Source organism: Solanum tuberosum, unplaced genomic scaffold (assembly GCF_000226075.1).
Source record: "Solanum tuberosum cultivar DM 1-3 516 R44 unplaced genomic scaffold, SolTub_3.0 scf00400, whole genome shotgun sequence".
Lineage (NCBI taxonomy): Eukaryota > Viridiplantae > Streptophyta > Magnoliopsida > Solanales > Solanaceae > Solanum > Solanum tuberosum.
This window is the reverse complement of record NW_006239330.1, coordinates 21,679-41,454: the sequence shown is the minus strand read 5'-3', so window position 1 is coordinate 41,454 and position 19,776 is coordinate 21,679. Positions and strand designations below refer to the sequence as shown.

The 19,776-nt window shown below is 29.8% G+C and overlaps 2 protein-coding genes across 2 annotated transcripts; one reads left to right on the top strand and one right to left on the bottom strand.

Moving 5' to 3' along the window:
* The first annotated feature begins 469 nt into the window (after positions 1–469).
* LOC102578280 (probable membrane-associated kinase regulator 2) lies at positions 470–1,646 on the top strand. The gene has a single exon (XM_015303096.1). The coding sequence runs from the start codon at positions 560–562 to the stop codon at positions 1,541–1,543; it is 984 nt and encodes a 327-aa protein (XP_015158582.1). The 5' UTR covers positions 470–559; the 3' UTR covers positions 1,544–1,646.
* Positions 1,647–17,422: 15,776 nt separating this feature from the next.
* LOC102606271 (probable membrane-associated kinase regulator 5) lies at positions 17,423–18,893 on the bottom strand. Its single transcript, XM_015303097.1, has 2 exons — positions 17,819–18,893; positions 17,423–17,732 (listed from the first exon to the last, which is right to left on the bottom strand). Exons 1-2 carry the CDS (start codon positions 18,660–18,662, stop codon positions 17,650–17,652), a joined length of 927 nt encoding a protein of 308 aa, XP_015158583.1. The 5' UTR covers positions 18,663–18,893; the 3' UTR covers positions 17,423–17,649.
* Positions 18,894–19,776: the final 883 nt, after the last annotated feature.

Sequence of the window (19,776 nt, the reverse complement as noted above, 5' to 3'; positions counted from 1 at the left end):
TATATGTGTATTACTCATTCATGTAATAGTGTGTGACTGTCAAAATAAAATAAGAAAATATTGTGTTATTTGGGGTTCAAAAGGGCAACTCCTTAATTCAAATGGACACCCATTACCACGGCACCTAAAGACATAATTTTTGTCTAGGGTGTCAAACTCTAAATATATATTCTTTAAATTTAAACATATATACAACGTAATTTTTGGACGAATAGTGTCCATATTATTTATCACCTAATCAAGATTAATTAATATATGTTGTTATTTTATACGATCACTTAATTATGTACTTGCATTATTAATTTGATAAACAAATATTTAGCATTTGAATATATTACCTATCTATTATTTTTTTTTAAATAAGCAAATGAAAATGTGCCTCTCACGTGACGATGACCCTACTCTTCTTCCCCTATATAAAATGATGATGAAACCAACAAAATTCTCATCATTCTCACTTGTCTCATCTCTCAAAAAAACTACAGAAAGCATACATCAGCTCTTTGCTTTTACAGAAGAAGAGCCTAAAATCCAGAAACTCTACATTTTCATCTTATCAATGGAAACTTTTAACCTACTCAAATTCTGGCGAAGTTCCGGCACTGATACTTCAACTTGCCGGGATATTGTCTCTGAAATTGATGAATTAGACTACCTACGTAACCCAGCCATTGAAACTGATGAAGAAACTGACGACGATGCGGATTCCTTCTTTGATTTGGTTTTCACTGGCCCTGATGAACGCCCAAAATTGGACAACAACTCCAAATCCGTTTCTGTTAACACTCCCCGTGAACCGGAATCCCCGAGAGATGTATTTTTCAAACCAATAGCTTTTCCAATTGACTCTATCTCGAAGCCTCAATCTCCGATTTCTATACTCAAATCGGCCCCTAAATTTCGGGTCTTCTTTTTGGGCTTAAGGAAAACAAAGCTGGAGAAGGTAGGCATTGACAATTCTTCTCCGTCCGGTACGAAGTTTCAAACACAGAAACTGGATCTCAAGCGCTTTCCGGTGAAATGCAATGTGGAAGAGGTTCCCGTTCCTGTGACCCCTGTATTTACCAGAGACAACAGTTTAAGAAGCAAATTGCAGAACGAGAAAGAGGAGGAGCTTTCCGTTGACGAATCGTTGAAGAAATTTGTAAGAGCTGATGTGCCTAAGTACTTAAAATTGATGAAGCCATTGTATGCCAGAGCTTCAAAAAGGTACACAGACAAAATCAGTGTATCACCGTTGTCGTCTCCATCGGCACAATCAATGTGCTCACCCAGAAAAACATCAGAGGTGAAACGAGTTGCTTCATTCGGATCTGTACGCAAGCACTTAGGGAAAAGTCGATCGGCGGCATCCACCTTTGCCGCCGGAGCTTCCTCGTCGCCGTTAAATCGCCGTGACAATTCACTTCTACAAGAGCAAAATGACGGAATCCAAGGCGCTATATTACATTGCAAGAGATGTTACAGCTCACTAGCAAAAAGTAGCGAAAATCTGGCTAGAGCCTCTTCTTCTTCTGTGGAGCTGAACAGATGGAGCATATGAAAAAAAAAATCATCAATACTATTTTGAAACTGAATAGTTAGCGGGAATAGGAAAACAGAGACGTTTGTTCTATTTCCCGTTTTGGTGCTATTATTATTATTATTTTTGTTTGTATGAATACAGTAGTGAGGAACAATAGTAGAATAGGATAAATTAGATCAGTGGCACAGAGACGTCACTTGTGAAAACGTCCGTCCAGTTCCAGCAATGAATGAAAAGTGTTTCGGTTTATGTAAAGTTAAAAAAGTACTGTGTTTCAAATTTTCAGTTTGGGCATTTTGGTTTGAAATCAGAATGTGATAGTTCAAATCAAATTTGATTTCATCATTATATTCCCACAAACATCACATTTGCAAATGGCCTGCCACTTGCAGCAGATTCTTGACGTCGCACGAAAACTTTTACTTAATACTTCTCTTTCTATTTGTGACTTTTGAAAGTTTTTACGTATTTTTTTTTTTCGGTTTTCAGACAATGTGTCGATTATTTTTCATTTGAAATTTGATTAAATCTGAATTTATACTGAGAACTTTCACATTGGAGGGTAAACTGTTGCAAAATTCAGATAATGTGTCGATTATTTACATTCGAATTTGATCAAATCTGAATTTATACGGAGAACACTCACATTAGAGGGTAAACTATTTCCTATAAAGGCAACTTAGCAATCAAGTGGGCTCAAATCCAACACCTCTCGTGAAGGATGAAAAAATATCTTAAGATTTCTTATTAATGATTGATCAAATTTGAGATTTCGGCTTTGTAAATATTCATAATTGGCTTTAAGACTCCTACTGATCTACAAGTTACAAAAGTATATTTTTGTCAAATTCCTACATTTTATTTTTTTCAATTCCAAGTGGCAAAAAATGATTATTGGATCCATATACTAGTCCTTTCAGTAATGAAAGACATAATAAATAAATAAAGCATTCCAAAGTTCTACATTTTGGGAGGTAGGGCATATGAAGTAGCGATTAGTGCAACAACTCAGTATTTCTTTTTATTTTATTTTATATGAGGTTTGCAGGAAAGCGGTTGATAAGGCTTAGCTTGCATTGTAACTTGTTGTGATTGTCACATCTTTTTTTAACCAAATGACTAGTAGATCTTTTTGTTATTCCTTGTTATAATTTCACAAGTCATGGGCATAATGTATGAATTAATTGACGCTACATGAAAAAAGATTTACCTAACTCAATGAATTCTTTTTCTTCAATATTTACTTGGTTTAGCAGAAGAAAATGATCTATATGATCACATAAATGTCTATGATTTATTTTACTTGACAAATTTCAAAAGTGTTTATTTTTTCAAAACTCTACCTCTAGACAGATAATATTACATAAATTGTCGATGAATTTATGGATAAATACTTGATATTATTTCACAATAATAACATAGAAGAGATTACCTTGAAGTGATGATTAAAAAATTGTAGCTCATCCTTAAAATATGTGTTGTATTTTTGAGAGGAATAGCCGAAATTAACGTTGTTCAGGACAATTCGTCCATTTGTAGACAAACTGTCTATTTTGATATGTTTCTTTAGAAATGATCCCTTGATATATGGTGCCCATTGATTTGAGGCCAAACTCTGATGAAGTAGATTAGAAAAGAAAATACCAACATGAGTTGTGGTGGAACAAATTCATCATTAATTAGAGAGGTTTGGGTTCGGGTCTTCAATAAGAATTTTTTTTTATTGGAAGCATTACTCTACTATTGATGAGTCCAAAATCTAAATAAGCCACAAAAAGATAAAAGTGATCAAAATAAGTCATTATTCTAGTAAGTAATTAAAATAGGCTTAGTGGAAGAAAAAATTCCGTTTTATGTAATATTCCAAACGTTTTTCGTTAGTCTCATAACGTGTATATTTTCATATATAACGAAACTATTTTTTAAACCTTGTAAAACAGAACAATTTCTTACATTTTGTAAAGTGGAAGTTTTTCTTACACTTTGTAAAGTGGAAGAAATTTTTTTGTGTTTTTCGACTATAATCAAATTATAATCAGTACTATTTATATTCATTTTTTTATAAATTGATGAAAGAAATTTATGATATCGGACATTAATGGAATATTTAGCATTGTGTTTGGGAGGACAATTATAATAAATGGTATTTCCCTCATGTATAATTTCACCATTCCAATAAATCGAAACTCTAACTTTTTGTTTAGAAGACATTTTTTTTTTGTGATTGAAATGATGAAAAATAGAAGACTAAAGGAGTCGTTTGGTAGAGTGTATTAGGAAATATAATGCATGCATTATGTGTGTGTATTAGTAGTACCTTGTTTGGTACACTTTTTCATGCCATGTATAACTAATGCTTACATTAGTTTTGTAATTATCTAATCTAATGCAAGTGTTAAAATGTTATGTATTACTAATACCTAAAATTCCTTGGTATTAGTAATACACAACAGATTGTATAACTAGAATTCCTTGGTATTAGTAATACACAACTTAATACACAATAGAGTGTATTAGTTATACACTCTATTGTGTATTAAGTTGTGTTTTACTAATACCAAGGAATTCTAGGTATTAGTAATGCATAACATTTTAACACTTGCATTAGATTAGATAATTACAAAACTACCTTTAAAGCCTTTTCATTTTCTTTGTTGTCATAAGTTTTTTTTTTTTTTTTTGCTTTTTAGTGTCTTTTAATTTGTTGGTGTCTTGTACTTTATGACCTCTTAAGTATCTTTTAAAAAAATAAAAAAATAATCTAATTTCAATATAATTTAATCAAAATTTTTACTATTGTGACGATAAATTTGATAAAAAAAATCTTTGCCAATTTTTCACAAAAATATTTTGACGCAATAGTACAACTATTTAATCTTATTTTTGAAAAAAATAAAAAGAAGAAGAAGATGTTAGCAAAGATATATTTTTCGGTGTTTTAGGAAAGAACTTGCAAAGGAAGTGTACAAATAAATAAAGTGTGAAGGATATTTTTGTAAACATAAATTTTTCAATAGATATTATGCAAGATTTGTTATTTCTAATACATCAAACCAAACAATGTATAAGAAATAATGCTTGCATAACTAATACATGCATTATTAAAGCAAGCACTACTAATGCACCCTATTTTGCATTGAAGGTTATCAATTATGTTTGAATGTCCTTAAATAGAGGTTGAAGGAGTTTTCAGAATAAAAAAATTAAAATACATAATGTAATGATTTTTTTCGTTTTTATGATATGTCAATCAATATAATTATATGGCAAACACTGCACAAGCTTTATAAAGAGATACAACCTGAAAAATATTCCTCTTTGTAAAAAACATAATTTTTTCTTCCACTTCATAAAGTGTAAGAAAAACTTCCACTATACAAAGGGCCCGTTTGGCCATAGATTTTCCAAATAATATTTGGGAAAAAAATTGGCAAATAGTGTTTGTCATTATTTGGCAAATATTTTTGGCAAATATCCCAAATTTCCAAATACTAGTTTTTCTAGTATTTGGGCCAAATCTCATTATTTGGGATCTTTTGAAAATTGAAATTTTACCCCAAACTTTTATCTTTTACAAAACATCCTCTATAGTAGTTGTTTGTGTCGTATTACATAATTTTTCACGTGAACACCAAAGTAGTGATGAAATATTCAGTGAATATTAAATGATGATATGGTTGTTGATGAAAATGATAAACAATAGACTAATGCTAACAAAGTCATGTGCTTTGTCTACTTAACGATTTATGGAATGATGTTTGTTGCACTCACTCCAAACTACCACATTGCTCTAGTGTCATGAACACTATTTGTTATTGTTGCAACGAAGATTCAATTGACTTGTAATACAAACTTATGGTTAGTTTTGATAGTTTTTAAAACTTATGGGTATAAATCACATTTTTCTAAAAAAGTGAAATATATTTCCCAAATACTATGGCCAAACACATGGTGAAATTTCACCCAAATTTTCACCCAAATAATATTTGCCAAGAATATTTAGAAATCTATGGCCAAACGTTAGCAAAGTGTAAGCAAAACTTACACTTTACAAAGTGTAAGAAATAGTTCCGTTTTATAAGGTGTAGAAAATAATTCCGTTATATATTAAAATATACACGTTATGAAACTAACGGAAAACGTTTAGAATATTATATAAAACGGAATTTTTTCTTCCACTAAGTTTATTTTAGTAATTTATTGGAATAAAATAATGGCTTATTTTGATCAGTCTTATTTTTTTGTGGCTTATTTAGATTCCAAACTCTCTATCGATTTTACGTTTGCTATTAATTAGATTTAGTCAAAACATTGATGCGGACATCGAATATCAAAATAAAAATAGATGAGAAAACTCGGTCAAATCGAAAACGTTAGCTTTTCAGAGTAGAATTGGACCTACTATTGCTTACGCCTTTGGCTACCTCTCTATATACCTTTTTCTCTCTTAAAACTCTTTTTAGCTGTATTTGCTTTTTTTATCACAAAAGTATACTGCCTACTCCAATTGCCAGCTACCTAGCTTCCTCCTTTCATGTTTAACCTCTCTATTTTTCTTGTTTCTAGTACAACTTTCTAATGACCTATAACTTTTTTATGATTAAAACTGTGAGAAAAAACAAATTTGATAGATTAATATTACTACTTTCAAATTGATATACCTCATATATTACCATCTTTTTTTTTAGAAAAACACTCAAATATGTTATCGAACTTTTGACAAAAGGTTTATCTATACATTTGTTAAAAATTATGCTCATCAATATCATTTTCATTCGAGAAAAATGTTTATCCATGTCAATATTTGTTAATTAAAAATAGTTTTCATTGTGCAAAATCTTTTTTTATACGTGGTCAATTATAATTAGACCACGTTATTAATTAAATCAATTTTTTCAAAAGCGAAAAGGTTCAAATATGTTATGGAACTTTGAGGAAAAGCTCATACATGCCGTCGTAAACTAAAAGTTTGGCTCATTTATATCATTTCAGGAAACAAATAATGGTATGAATAAGCCTTTTCAATGAAAATAATATGAATGAGCCAAAATTTTAACGAATTATATAGATGAAACTTTTATCAATTCGATAGGTTTTTTTTTTTTTTTCACTTTTCAGAGATAAAGAGGCTGATAAATACGAAATGTTCACTCAATGACGTAGAGCCTATTTGGCCTAGAGTAGCGGTTGGGAGACTAAAAATTATAGTATATTTTTTTTTTTAGAGAGAAGGGAAGCATTTTCTTTTACAAAAATTAAAACGATTAACCAATAGGTAATATTATAAAAATAAAATATTTCTTTACTTAAGATAATTTTAATAGTAAAAGTGCATTATTTTTTACTTATTTATGAAATTTGATCCTCAAAAACAATTTTAAAAAATATTAGTCAATACAATATGTTTATCAAAAGCAATTTTCAAATAAATTCACCTCACATAATTTTTTTTCATAACACTTTTCTAAGAATCTATTTTAGTAGAAATATTTCAGAAAATAAAAAAAAATTGGTCACTTAACGTAGCAACCTCGTAGATAAATATTGCCTGATTATGTTAGAATTGTTTATAATGAAAACCAGAGTTGACACATGGGTGAATCAGGAAGCAATATGTAGCAAGAAGAGTGGGTCAGACATGACTTACCAATAACGTATAGTTAATGGTAAGAATTTAACAGAGACGGATTCAGAATTTTAAAATCGTGAGTGTTCCTTTAACGATTAATCACAAAATAAAATAAATAAATTTATGACTTATCATAATAAAGATAATCATATTCAAACACAATAGATAAACATTAATACAAAGAACTACAAATGTAACAAATGTTATTTTGGAAAAGAAAATAATAGTATTATTTGGATAATGATTTTTTTTTTTTTATAAAAACATTTTTAGGAAGATTTTAGCAAAAAGCAGCTAGAGAAAGAGAAAAAAGAACGATAAAGAATCGCATAGGAGAGAAAAAATAGGTGACATGAAACACATATGTAATTAAGCAAACTTTGAGCTCCCACATATAATCGCTACGCCAATTCAATACTTATTATTTGGGTGCTCACTATCTAATTTTATAGTATTCTCTAAAATTTTCATATAAACGTACATATAAGTTGATACAAGATTATGGGTAATCGAGCACCCGGACGGCTCAATGTGAATCCGCCTCTGTGGTGGGTTGAAGGATGAAATTTCCATCACGGGATGGCTAAAATCCATATATAGTGCCTATGTGGAACTTGTTTTCCTTATTTTTACTAGGAAAATCATTTTTATCATTTTAAAAGAAAAAAAATCAAAAATTAATTTATTTAACGAAGACGTAACCCTAAGTTGACATATGTTTGTTGTATAAAACACACTTTTAAGTAAATTTCGTTCAAGAGATTTTAAATTGGGAATAGTATATAATTTAGCGGTAAAAGCAACTATCTCATGATTTAAAATTTAAATACGAAGAATACAAGATGTGAATGGTTGAGAAGTTTTTCATTATTTATTAATCCTTGTAGTTAGATCTGTTTAAATTCTTAGAAAACAGAATAATGGCACAGAAAATCAAAAGCTTCCCCACTATCCCAACAAAAATATAACATGGACCTATATGTGTTTAATTAGTTTCATGTCTTGTACGTGGTTGGTTGCTACTAATTAAATTATTAAAACATCATAAGACACATGTAGGCTATTAACCTTTGTAGTCTCATTTCAAATTCCATCATTTCCTTTTTAATTATGAGTTAAAAGGTTTAAAAGATAAGTTACTTCAAATGGAAATATTATTAAATGGTGAATTTAAAATTTAAATTTGACAGATATAATTGATAGTACATTATTTCTTAACACTCAAAAAATTGATTTTTGTGAGTACATATTTTTTAGATATTAAGTTTGATTGAATTTATGCCCTATCGAGTGTCTATTTATTGATTATTGTCTTACCTTATCGTTTACATAAGTGATTTTTATTATGCTAGTTTAAGTCACAATCAATCACCATGGATATTAGGAATTTGAAGGACAAATGCAACACTCTTTACCTAAACTGGCCAAAATTCTTGTTATTATTTGGCTATAATTTGTGATGAACTTTCAATCTCAATCTTGTATTAGGTTACCACACATTAATGGAGATGAGTTTTCAAATCCAACTCAATACGCTTATTTAACACCTCTAATTAATTTCCCCTCAATATTCATCATGATGTCGGATCGCTTCCAATAAACTCTTTTCAACTAGCAAATGATGATTATATATAAAATAAAATAACATAAAAAATGTGAGTGATCAAATTAAAGGAGGGGACACAAGAGGAACAAAGAGACAACTTAAAAATGAATTATCCTTAAATATAGGAATGGTGTCGAAAACTTTGTTTAATGATATGTCTTCATGCATGGTATAATCTTTCATTTTATTTTTTCTAATCCAAACTGTATATTAGTAGTCTAATAATTGGCTGGGTTTCCTAGAATCTTGATTGCTTATTATTAATGCATGTGTACCTTAGGTCACACCTTGATTGATCTCTATTAATTTAGACTTTTATATATGCTTTATTTTATTTGCTCAATGAGAGTCTTAATTTGTAGTGTAATAAAGTGAGAAAGTGTAAAAAGAAAAGGAAACAATTATAAAGCATTATATTCCTATTCTTTTCCAAATTTCAAAAATTCTTTAAAATTATAGGATTTCGGATACATCAGATATATAGCTCACGGATGTATCCGAGAGGGAAGGTATGTATCTGAGAGGGGATAAGGATGTATTCAAGAGGGATTTTTGTATTTTTTTTTAAATGATGAGAAATTTTAGAGATAAAGATATCTTGAGTTATATATTTATGTAATTTTTCAAAAAGTAATCCCTTATGAGGGAAGTTTCAAGACAATTCATTAAATATACATTGAACAGTTTTGCTTTTATAAATTTGCCGAATATTGGTACTTTTAAACTCTGTCATATATTTTTAAAAATTATGTTAGTTAGATTTGACGAAAATGGTGTTTTTTTAAAATTAATTATAAAACTCTAAAAATTATATACTCCTATTTAATAATTTATGTTAGTTTGATTTAAGAATTTAGTTTAGAATTCTTTTCGATTATAAAACTCTAAAATATTCTAAAAAAAGTGCACTACACATTAGAATAATATTTTTAATGATAGCATAACTTACACCTCAAGAAACTGCATCAAACTTTTTTTCAAAAAAAATACTAGAAACTAACAAATTATGCATCTATATATGAGTTTTCGTCAATTTAATTCCTTTTCCATTGCTACCATCAACTCTTATAGACTGAGTTTGATAAATATTTTGTAAATATTTGACGAAGACTACAAGTGTAACCGTAGAGAATTTTCAAATAATTCAATGAATATTTAAGGGACTATTTTGAATCTACATTCAAACATAACAAATCATTTTCTCATAATAAAGTCAACCCTAGAGAATTTTCTCATGATTGGTCAATTTCTTATTAATTTTATATTCCTTAATTTGCAACTTGGAACCTATACATAACGTCATTTCATCAAAATTATAATACAAGCAAATACACGATAATTGAAGACATATATATATCTACCATAAGACAAGATGCATGCAGCATTGATTTGTTTGGTGAGACGTTTCATCATGCATGGTATCAATTCTACGTTCATCTTATTTTAATCGTCTTTGATCCTAATTTGTGTGACACTATTTGATTTAATACAAAGTTTTTTTTAAAAATGAAAAATTTGATTTATAAATAATTATTAAATATATGTGTACCTATAAATCATTTTATTGAAAATAAAAGTTAAATTATTTTTAATTATAAATTAATGACATTTTTGTTAACAAATTAAAAGGAAAAAAAATATCACATCGATTAGAACAAAGAGATTAAATAAAAGTGAAGGGTTGAGTTAGATTGCATCTGACCCTAATTTTGTAACAATAGTATAGTAATTTAAAAATTAAGTTGTCAACTATGTGTGGACTTGTACATAAAATAATGGAAAATCTATGTGTTGTTCCTGTTCATGTAGGCACGTAATCTATAGTGGGATCAGAGCAAATCTATATGGTTCTTGGCTGAAAAAAAATCAATGTTCCCAAGCCTTAATTATTAAAAACTGGTGCATTGTATCAATGTTCATATTGAATGTATAAATTAATTAACACTTTGCTAGCTACTATGCTACTTTATGTTGTATGGGGTCAAATTGAGAGTTGAATTTAGTGTTTTAAAAGATAGTTTTTAAACGAGCGAGTAACTAATAAGATGCATCGAAGTTTATGTGCGGAGCTTAGTTCTATTAGACTTGTGCTTAAGCATCTCATTTTACGTCCAAACACACTTTACGCCAAATTATGCATGGGGATCGACTTACAAATTACTTGTCAAGTTCTTTAGTTTACATTAATAATTTTCATAATTCTTTTATAAATAAATGATCTTAAAAAATAATTTCATCTTTAGATATTAGAAAATTAGATTGAGAGTAACTTAACTGATAAGTCGTAATATTATTGCATATTTACTACTATTTGAAAACACCGTAAGTGTGAATATCACTTACCATTTCTTTATATTAAGAATACAGAGTCGGATTTTACATTTTCACTTGTTATTGATCTTCATATTCTTTGTCTTATATTTCAAAATTATCATATTTTATATTATATCGTTATTTGAAAATATGTTGTTTTTATTTAGGAAGGAGTACTGATGTTTAAATGATAGTACTAATACAGTATATTTTTAAAAAAGTTATGTGTTAATTAAAATTGATTACCTTCTCATAATAGCTTTTATATCATTTTTTGCTGTTACTTCTAAAATAATTTGAGAAGTTTTGTTTTCTAGAAGTTTCTTTAATCATGTTTTGAATTTTTTAAAATTATATAATGTATATTTCATTAAAAAAAAATGGTTTTTTGTGCTATTGTATCATTTTTCTATATTATAAATTATAAAAATTAAAGATTCAATTCATGAGACTTACGACTCATCCAGCCTCACGCTTTGCCTTTCAAAACATTGGTTGGACGTATTGGATAGTGACACGTGGAGATTGAAAATAAAGATATTACTCAATAATGTCGGTACTAGTCTCAACATATGAGCTTATCTGATAAAATTGTTTGTGCATTCATTCTATCTACAAATTGAATTTTTTTTACTTCACTAAAATCTAAGGTATATGTGAAAAATGAAAGCAGTTTGATTAGTGAGTCAATTGTTCAGAATAATATGTTTGCCCAAAGTATTTTACTTCTTTATGTATAGTTTTTATGATCATAACAAAAACTAACATCTAAATTTTAGTCAAGTCCAAGAATAATAACCCTCGACTATTTTCTGTATCGCAAAATTCAAATGACTACATAAAAGAAGGTTGAAGATATATCATATATGGTGTAAAAGTTTGGATTATTATGGAAATGTAACAAAATTTAGGTATTGATCAAGTACCATTTATAGAAAACAGACTTGATCATCAAAAATCAAGCCTAGATGAATAAACATAATACACGAATTTGAATTAAAGAAGAGATAATACATACATGAAAACATATAATAAGTGACAAGTATATATACCCTGAACTATACACACTAAAACCTCAATAAATTAATATTCGATAAATTACTAATCTCTCTAAAATAATATGTTTCTTCAGTCCCGACTTGGGCCAATGGAAAAAATCACTTATTTTGATAAGATAATATATTTTTAGAAGACCCCTATATAAATATATGGTCCCATTGATATTATAAATTAATAATTCTTTTAAAGTATAAATATATCTAAGATAATTTAGTGAAATATAATTCTATTTTTTTTTGTTAAAATTTAAATCTAGTTGAAACTCATCTCTAACTTTTCTTGTTGCATCCAAAAGTTTCGGTGTTATTTTTTTGAACTGCAACATAAAATTGTGAATAGTTTTAGATGCGATAAGTGATTCTTTATGTGTAACTGGTTCCAAAGGTGTTGTATCATCTTCTACTTCATCATCACCATTATTTTTTCCGATGGTACTACAATGTCTTCTAATCTCTGAACCTATGAATATGTACCATTTTCACCCGAGTAATCCAATAAGTTATTGACGTCCATTTTATTGCAGTAACCGAGAATAATAATAATGACCTCAAGTTTAGGAATCAGGTTTTCACAAGTGGGATTATTCAAATTTCTGAAATTTCATCTCCCAAACGAATTTTGCAATGTCAAAAATAATTTGCTATTGTCATTTGTCTCTTGTTGAGCATTTATTGTCGGATTGCAAAATTGATAGCACCCAAAATATTATTTTTCCAATGAATCATTTAACCAGAAAAATATATTACGATGAATCATACTCATACATTGTATTTATGTATAATAATTTTTTTTTTATGTGAATTCAATAAATATGTTACATAATTTAGTAATATACAATGATTTTGATGTATTCATAATACTTTATATATAATAAAAAAAATATGTGAATTCAATAAATAAGTTACAATGATTTTGATGTAATCAGAATTAAACTTCATTGAATTTCAAATCATTCTTTAAATTAATTAAATAATATCACTACAAAATAATAATATTAACACAGCTCCACCTATATTAATTTATTGAGATTTTACTATATTGTAAAATCGGATATGAAAACAGAAATTGTGTCACGCTGGTATAAAATTTAAAAATAGTGTCTAATCAACTTCTTGACATATCCTCATTCCTCCATCAAAGTCTTTAAGCATAAAAGTTTTGAGGAAATTTCATTCAGTTTATAATTATATTATACATATCCGCATAAATTTTGAACCCAATCGATTAAGGGTCCGAGCCAAGTCACAGCTTGCCTAACTGGCCTGGTCATTTGGGTGGATCCTGCTGTGGTAGTCCTGCATGAGCTTCAGGTAACTAAATATGAACCGATATCATAGCCTCTTTGACGGCAAAAGAAGCAATCTCTTCATTTGTGTGCTTTATTTGGCACGGAGTACTGGACTTGGTACAAGGTTTGAGCCGATTGAATTTTTATTTTATTTTTTTTAAAAAATAATTCTAAAACTAACCTGTATAATATATTTTTAATTGAATGTTAGTATAAGTTATACAGAAATTATAAATTAAAAACATTTAATTATTAACATTTCAAATTCATATAATTTATTAATTTAATAAGGGAAAAGGGTCAAATATGCCCCTAAACTATGCGAAAATGTCTAGATATACCCTCGGTTAGAAGTTTGGCTCATATGTGCCCTCGCCGTCCAACTTTTCGCCCAAATATACCCTTGTAGACGTTAGTTGCTTTGCTGAAAATAACCAACTCATTTTTCTTTTCTTTAAATAACAAATGAAATTGCCACATCCCTTTTTAATTATCACATGTCATTTATTTTTATTTAAAAACGAATACACCTCTTTTAAATAGATTATCCGACACATAAATCCTATCCGACCCAAATTTCTTTGATGGATATTTCACATAAGCCGATAAATCATATCTGACCCAAATCCCTTTGGTCGGAGAAACGCCATCTCCAATCAAACCCATCGCTTTTTCCTTAAAGAAAAACACCAGTAAAGGTGAGCTTCGAGCTCTAACCATGAGCAAACAATAGAGCTCCAATAAGCTCATTGATTCGCACAACCTCGGACAAACAACCACCAAATAGCTCCGATCACCACGAGCTCCAGAACACCACCCCCAAGGTAGCCGACAAAACACCAACCCACACACCTCACTGGTCTGGCAAGACAGCTAGCAAACGACCCAAAAATAGTTGTATTTCAGATGTCAAATGTTATCTCATTTTAGATTTGGTCGGAGTAATTGAAACTCCGACCACCTTGGGTCGGATATCCTATTTAAAAGAGGTTTATTCATTTTTTAAATATAAATAAATGTTACGTGGTAATTAAAAGGGGATGTGACAATTCCATCTGTTATTTAAAGAAAGGGAAAATGAATTGGTTATTTCCAGCAAAGCAACTAACATTTACAAGGGTATATATGGGCGAAAAGTTGGACGGCGAGGACACATATGAGTCAAATTTTAAACGGGAGTATATCTAAACATTTTTGCATAGTTTAGGAAATACTCCGTATTTGACCATTTTCCCATTTAATAAACTTAAAATTAGCCCCTGACCTGTTCAGAAAGGGGTCAAATCCATCTGTTAGACAGGTATAAATTGATATCACTTTAATGAAGTCCGCGCGCTCGTATATAGATTCTCAAATTACTTGGACAATGCTACTTGTGAGCATTTGAACAAAAAAAATTGTAGTTATCTTTTGAATGAAAAAAAGAAGATGTTTCTATGAAAAATCCCAAATTTAACTTTAGTTTTATTCAAAAAAATTCTAAAATTTTACGATTAAAAATATTTTTTGAAGTTCAATTTCAAATTTAAAAAAGAAACATAATCAAACGAATCGTAACGATAGTATATAGTACATGAGCGAGCTAGATGGCATTAGGCAATAGGGGATTTGGTAGGCTGCCGTTAGCCAATATACTTTATGACTTATTAAAAAAGGCTGCTGCAGCAGATAATACTTATTAGTGTACTAGTAAATGACGTACACAAATATAGGCGTGGTTATCAAGTTAGAGTTAACAAGAGATTGATTCCCCATCTGTTCAGCGCCGCTGGCTGTAATAACAGTATTCACAAATACTTGCTGTTATTGATTACAGTAATATTTTATCACAAGAACCAATAAATTTGATCATCATTGATATGCCACTTCAAAATTTGCATGGCTCTGTTTATGACTTCTCTTTAATTATATTTGCCTTGCAACTAACTGTAAATGTAGCCATAAGATTTGCATGAATTGAAGAGCATGGATGTGGAGTAATCAAACACCACTTATTTTCCCGTGTATACGCTAGCACTTGCGCTCTATCCCAAACAATGGGAGCCGAATTTTACTGCTGTGTATGTACTACAGATGCTCCTTTCGTCTGTTCAATTAATTTTATGTTTATTTTTTTTAAATGGAGTAATTTTCATTTTAATTAAAAAAGTGATGTTTTAAAAAGAAAAATGTATCACATAATAAAATTAGGATGAATGGAGAATAATTTACTTTTTTCTATTTTATGTTTAATCATTTGTTTTATGGAAGTCCATTTGGATTAATCGATAGAAAAAAGTGTTCTAGTTGATAATTATTTAGTATTCAAAAATAATTTTATGTATTTAAACTGATTTTTATAAATAATCAACTACATATTTGTATAGTTGTGTTGAAATCAATATGAATCGATAAATGTATTCGGCAATAGGTGCTAATAATATATAAAAACGTATAAATATACAATTATTTCTTACATTAAACAAAACAAATGACAAAATTAGAATAGATAAGTAATTAGAAAGAGTAGTTCGGAGATCACAATTATTATTTAATCCCTGATCAAATAAAAAATTATTCTAAACTGAAAGTTACCAGTTAAGGTGATAAATTAATGACCTTTCATTGACATTTTTCACATAAACGGATACTTTTAAAGGAAGTGGTCCTTTTTATATTTGGAAAATTAGTGTAATTTGAAGTCTTTTTTTTTAAAATAAAATAAAATAACGATTAGATCCTTTCTCTTGGAAATATTTAATTTCAAGTATTATTATTAAAGGTAAAAAGAAAAGAGAAAAAAACTAGAAAATAATAACCACATAAATATTATGCTATATTTAAAATTAAATATTTCGAAGAAAAACAATCCTTCTTAAATTTTTGAATCAAGTTATGCCACACAAATTGAATGGGAGAATGAACTTGGGATTGAATCTAAAAAACAAAATGTAATTTGTTCCTAACAAAGATGGCACATCCAACCAACACTATATCTGTCATGGTACTCTAGCAAGCCTCTCAACACTAGGGGCGTAGCTACACTCATGTCAGGGTATTCAATTGAACACTCTTCATTGAAATATTATATCATATATATAAGTAAATAATTTAAACAAAGTGGTTAAATAACATATTCTGTGTCACCCGTGACACGATAATTTAATGTAGCCCCGTGATTTCAGACATCTTGAAAGATCAAATACATGCACTTTAGCAGCAGATCCACCTGGACATCCTTCGTGAAATTTGGCCGAATGCTATGGACAACCCCATGGTCTTGGTCACTCCAAGTGACAAGTGCATATGTGCTCGTCCGCAACTACAAGCAAGTCATGCCAAGACTGCCTGTTGGCTGGCAGTAAGTAGGACTTTCAGCGCCTACCCGCAGCCAGCACCAACAAGCAGATGCCCCGCAGCTAGGGCCCATGTGGTCAACTGATGCCTTTGTGCAACGTCCACATACTGAAGCTATAGACAATAGCACACAATTCATTCAAGTTCTGCCTACAAGACCAATTATATGCATGTAGTAATTTTAATTACTTCTTGTATTTGCATCATAATCCAAGCTTATTTATGTCATATATTTCTTTTTAAAGAAAATATAAGGGATATCATAGTCAAAATTTTAAAAAATTGTATTAGTGTCTCCTACCCCCTTGACACCAAAATGTCTTTACTTGTAATCGTTGTGCTCTTTTAGACAAACAAGGTTTCGTTGAATTTCCTCTTTGCATCCTGATTTTGGCTCTTTCGTTCGGCACTAACAATCTAAGTCAAGGAGCTTTCAGTTGGCAACAAATAATTATACAAAAACCGATTGCATCACTCTTCCAAAATAACTCACAAAATGCATCGCCTATCATAAATATTAAGAAGTGCATAAATAGTGTAATCAGGCACTGCGCGCAGTAACATATCTTGTATCGTTTGATTTTTGAATGCCATTGCAATAGTGACAACTTCGATTCAGAACATAATAATTAATGACCAAATTGAACATTTATACTTCACACAAAACCTCTGTAACACTTAAAAGATCTTTTATGAAAAATCACAACTCCCTCTTGTTACTCAGTCACTTTACATCGAAAATCATACTAATATTCTACTTTTTTCTGAACAGTGAGATTTTTTTTTTACTGTATAATGATATCATCAACAATAGGAACAAGACAAATCCTCTGTTTCCATGATTCTATCTAATTTAGTTTCAAAATATTGACAAACTCATAGATATTTTTTATTCAAATACTCCATCGATTATGCTCTTCACAAGAGGCTCTTGGCAGATCTTCATTTGTATTTCTTGATAATAACACCGAACAGTCTGTTAAAAAGCAAAATTAATAGTAGTTCAATAATATTACATAAAGAAAGAAGATTAATAAGTGCAGTAATGAAAATTTGATTTACCTTTTCGGGCTGAGCTGTATGATCTCTTGCAATGTAGAATAGCACTTTGAATTCCGTCATTTTGCTCCAGGAGTGAATCGTCTCGGCGATTCATCAGTGAAATTGAAGCTCCGGCGAAAGAAGAAGCTGTCGACCGGCTTTTCCCTAGCCGTTTACGGACAGCTTCAAGTACAGCGACTCTGTTTCCGTGTTTCTCTTCTGATGAAATTCTTGGTGAGCTCAGTGCTTGCACTGACGAAGAAGATGATAATTGATTTTTCTCGGTGAACCTTTTCGAAGCTCTTGAGTAGAGAGGCTTCATCAATTTCAAATACTTTCCCATATCAGCTCTTGCAAATTGCTTTGACGAGTCGTTAATTGAAGATTCCCTTTCTTCTACCTTGAATTTTTGGGTTTGAATCTTCTGAGTCACCGTAGAAGAATCGTCAATGATCACTCTCTCCGGCTTTGATTTCCTGAACCCCAAAAAGCAAACGGTAAACTTGGGAGATGGTCGGAGTACCGAATTTGGAGATTGAGGCTTCGTGTTTGGTGTAAAAAAAACATCTCTAGGGGACTCCGGCGAGTTCGACTTTCCCTTCCCCTGCTTAACCGGACAACTCTTTTCAGAAACAGAGTTAGAGGAGTTATTTTCTTTTGGGTATCCATTAATCCCCGTAAGTACCAAATCGAAAAATGAATCCTCATCGTTATCAATTTCTTCATCAGTACTAGTCTCTATTGGTGCCGAATTCCCTTTATAATCCAGAGTATCGGCGAACTTTTTAACAGAATCAAAATCAGAGTCAATATCCCTAACAGCGGCGGTAGTACGCCAGAATTTGAGAAAGTTAAATGATTCCATGGGTGTATGAACAAAGCAAAGAGTGTAGAGAGAGACAAGTGAGAAAATGAGCAAAATGTGAAAGAAGAATTGGACAAATGAGAGTGAAAACGTGAGGCTATAAATAAGGGCAGCTTTAGCGGGTTGGAGCTTCGCAAAAACAGAGAGTGATGTAAGCTTCTCTACTTTTTGAGAGGAGCAATGCAAGACGTTTGTATTAGTTCTCGTCGTTTTTATACTGTCATGCCAAGGAAGAAGATAGATACTCCTTTCAATTTGTCTCTAATTGAAACTGAGTTTTAAAACCGACCATACTTGTCCACTATACTATTTTTAAATTTCCAATAATAATGCTGGTTCAATTTATAAAATTAAGATATTGTATTTATTACTTCCTCTATCCCTAATTACTTATCTACTTTTGAATTGACACACTTATTAAGAAAATAATAATTGATATAGTGAGTTTACTATTTTACCCCTATTAATTATGAAGTGGATGAATTAAAAACTTAAGTTTTCAAAAAGTTCTACATTTTTCAAAATAATTAATTGAAGGTATAATAGGTAAATTTTTTATCCTTTCTTGATTTGTCAAAATGGACAAGTAATTATAGACAACTAAAAAAGGAAATATGGACAAGTAATTAGGGACAGAAGGAGTATATTCATAGGGTAATATAATAAAATTATCCTTCTATTTATAGTTTCAAAATGTGGAAAGTCAATCGTAGACAAATACTGTATTATTAAGGGAATATATGATTCTTCTAGTAAAGTTCAAGGTATATTTTAATCTTTTTCATACATAAATTATTTTTTGACTTTTTTATTATAATTATTTGAGTTTCTTATTCTTATTTTATTTTTTCTTTCATTCCTTAGTGTAAAGAAAAAAATTTAAAACTATTTTTTTGTGGCTATTTTACAATTTAAAACTATTCTTTTTTGTCTATATTGTAATTTAATTTTTGTATTTGAAGAAAAAAAATTGGTCTTCTAAATAAGTTTTATAAGAATATTAGTGAAACATAAATAAATTTGACCATCAAAATAATAAATCTAAATTAGTCATTGAAAAAAAAAGTTAAAAATAATAATATATGTTTGAGGAAGATTAAATATACCCATATGG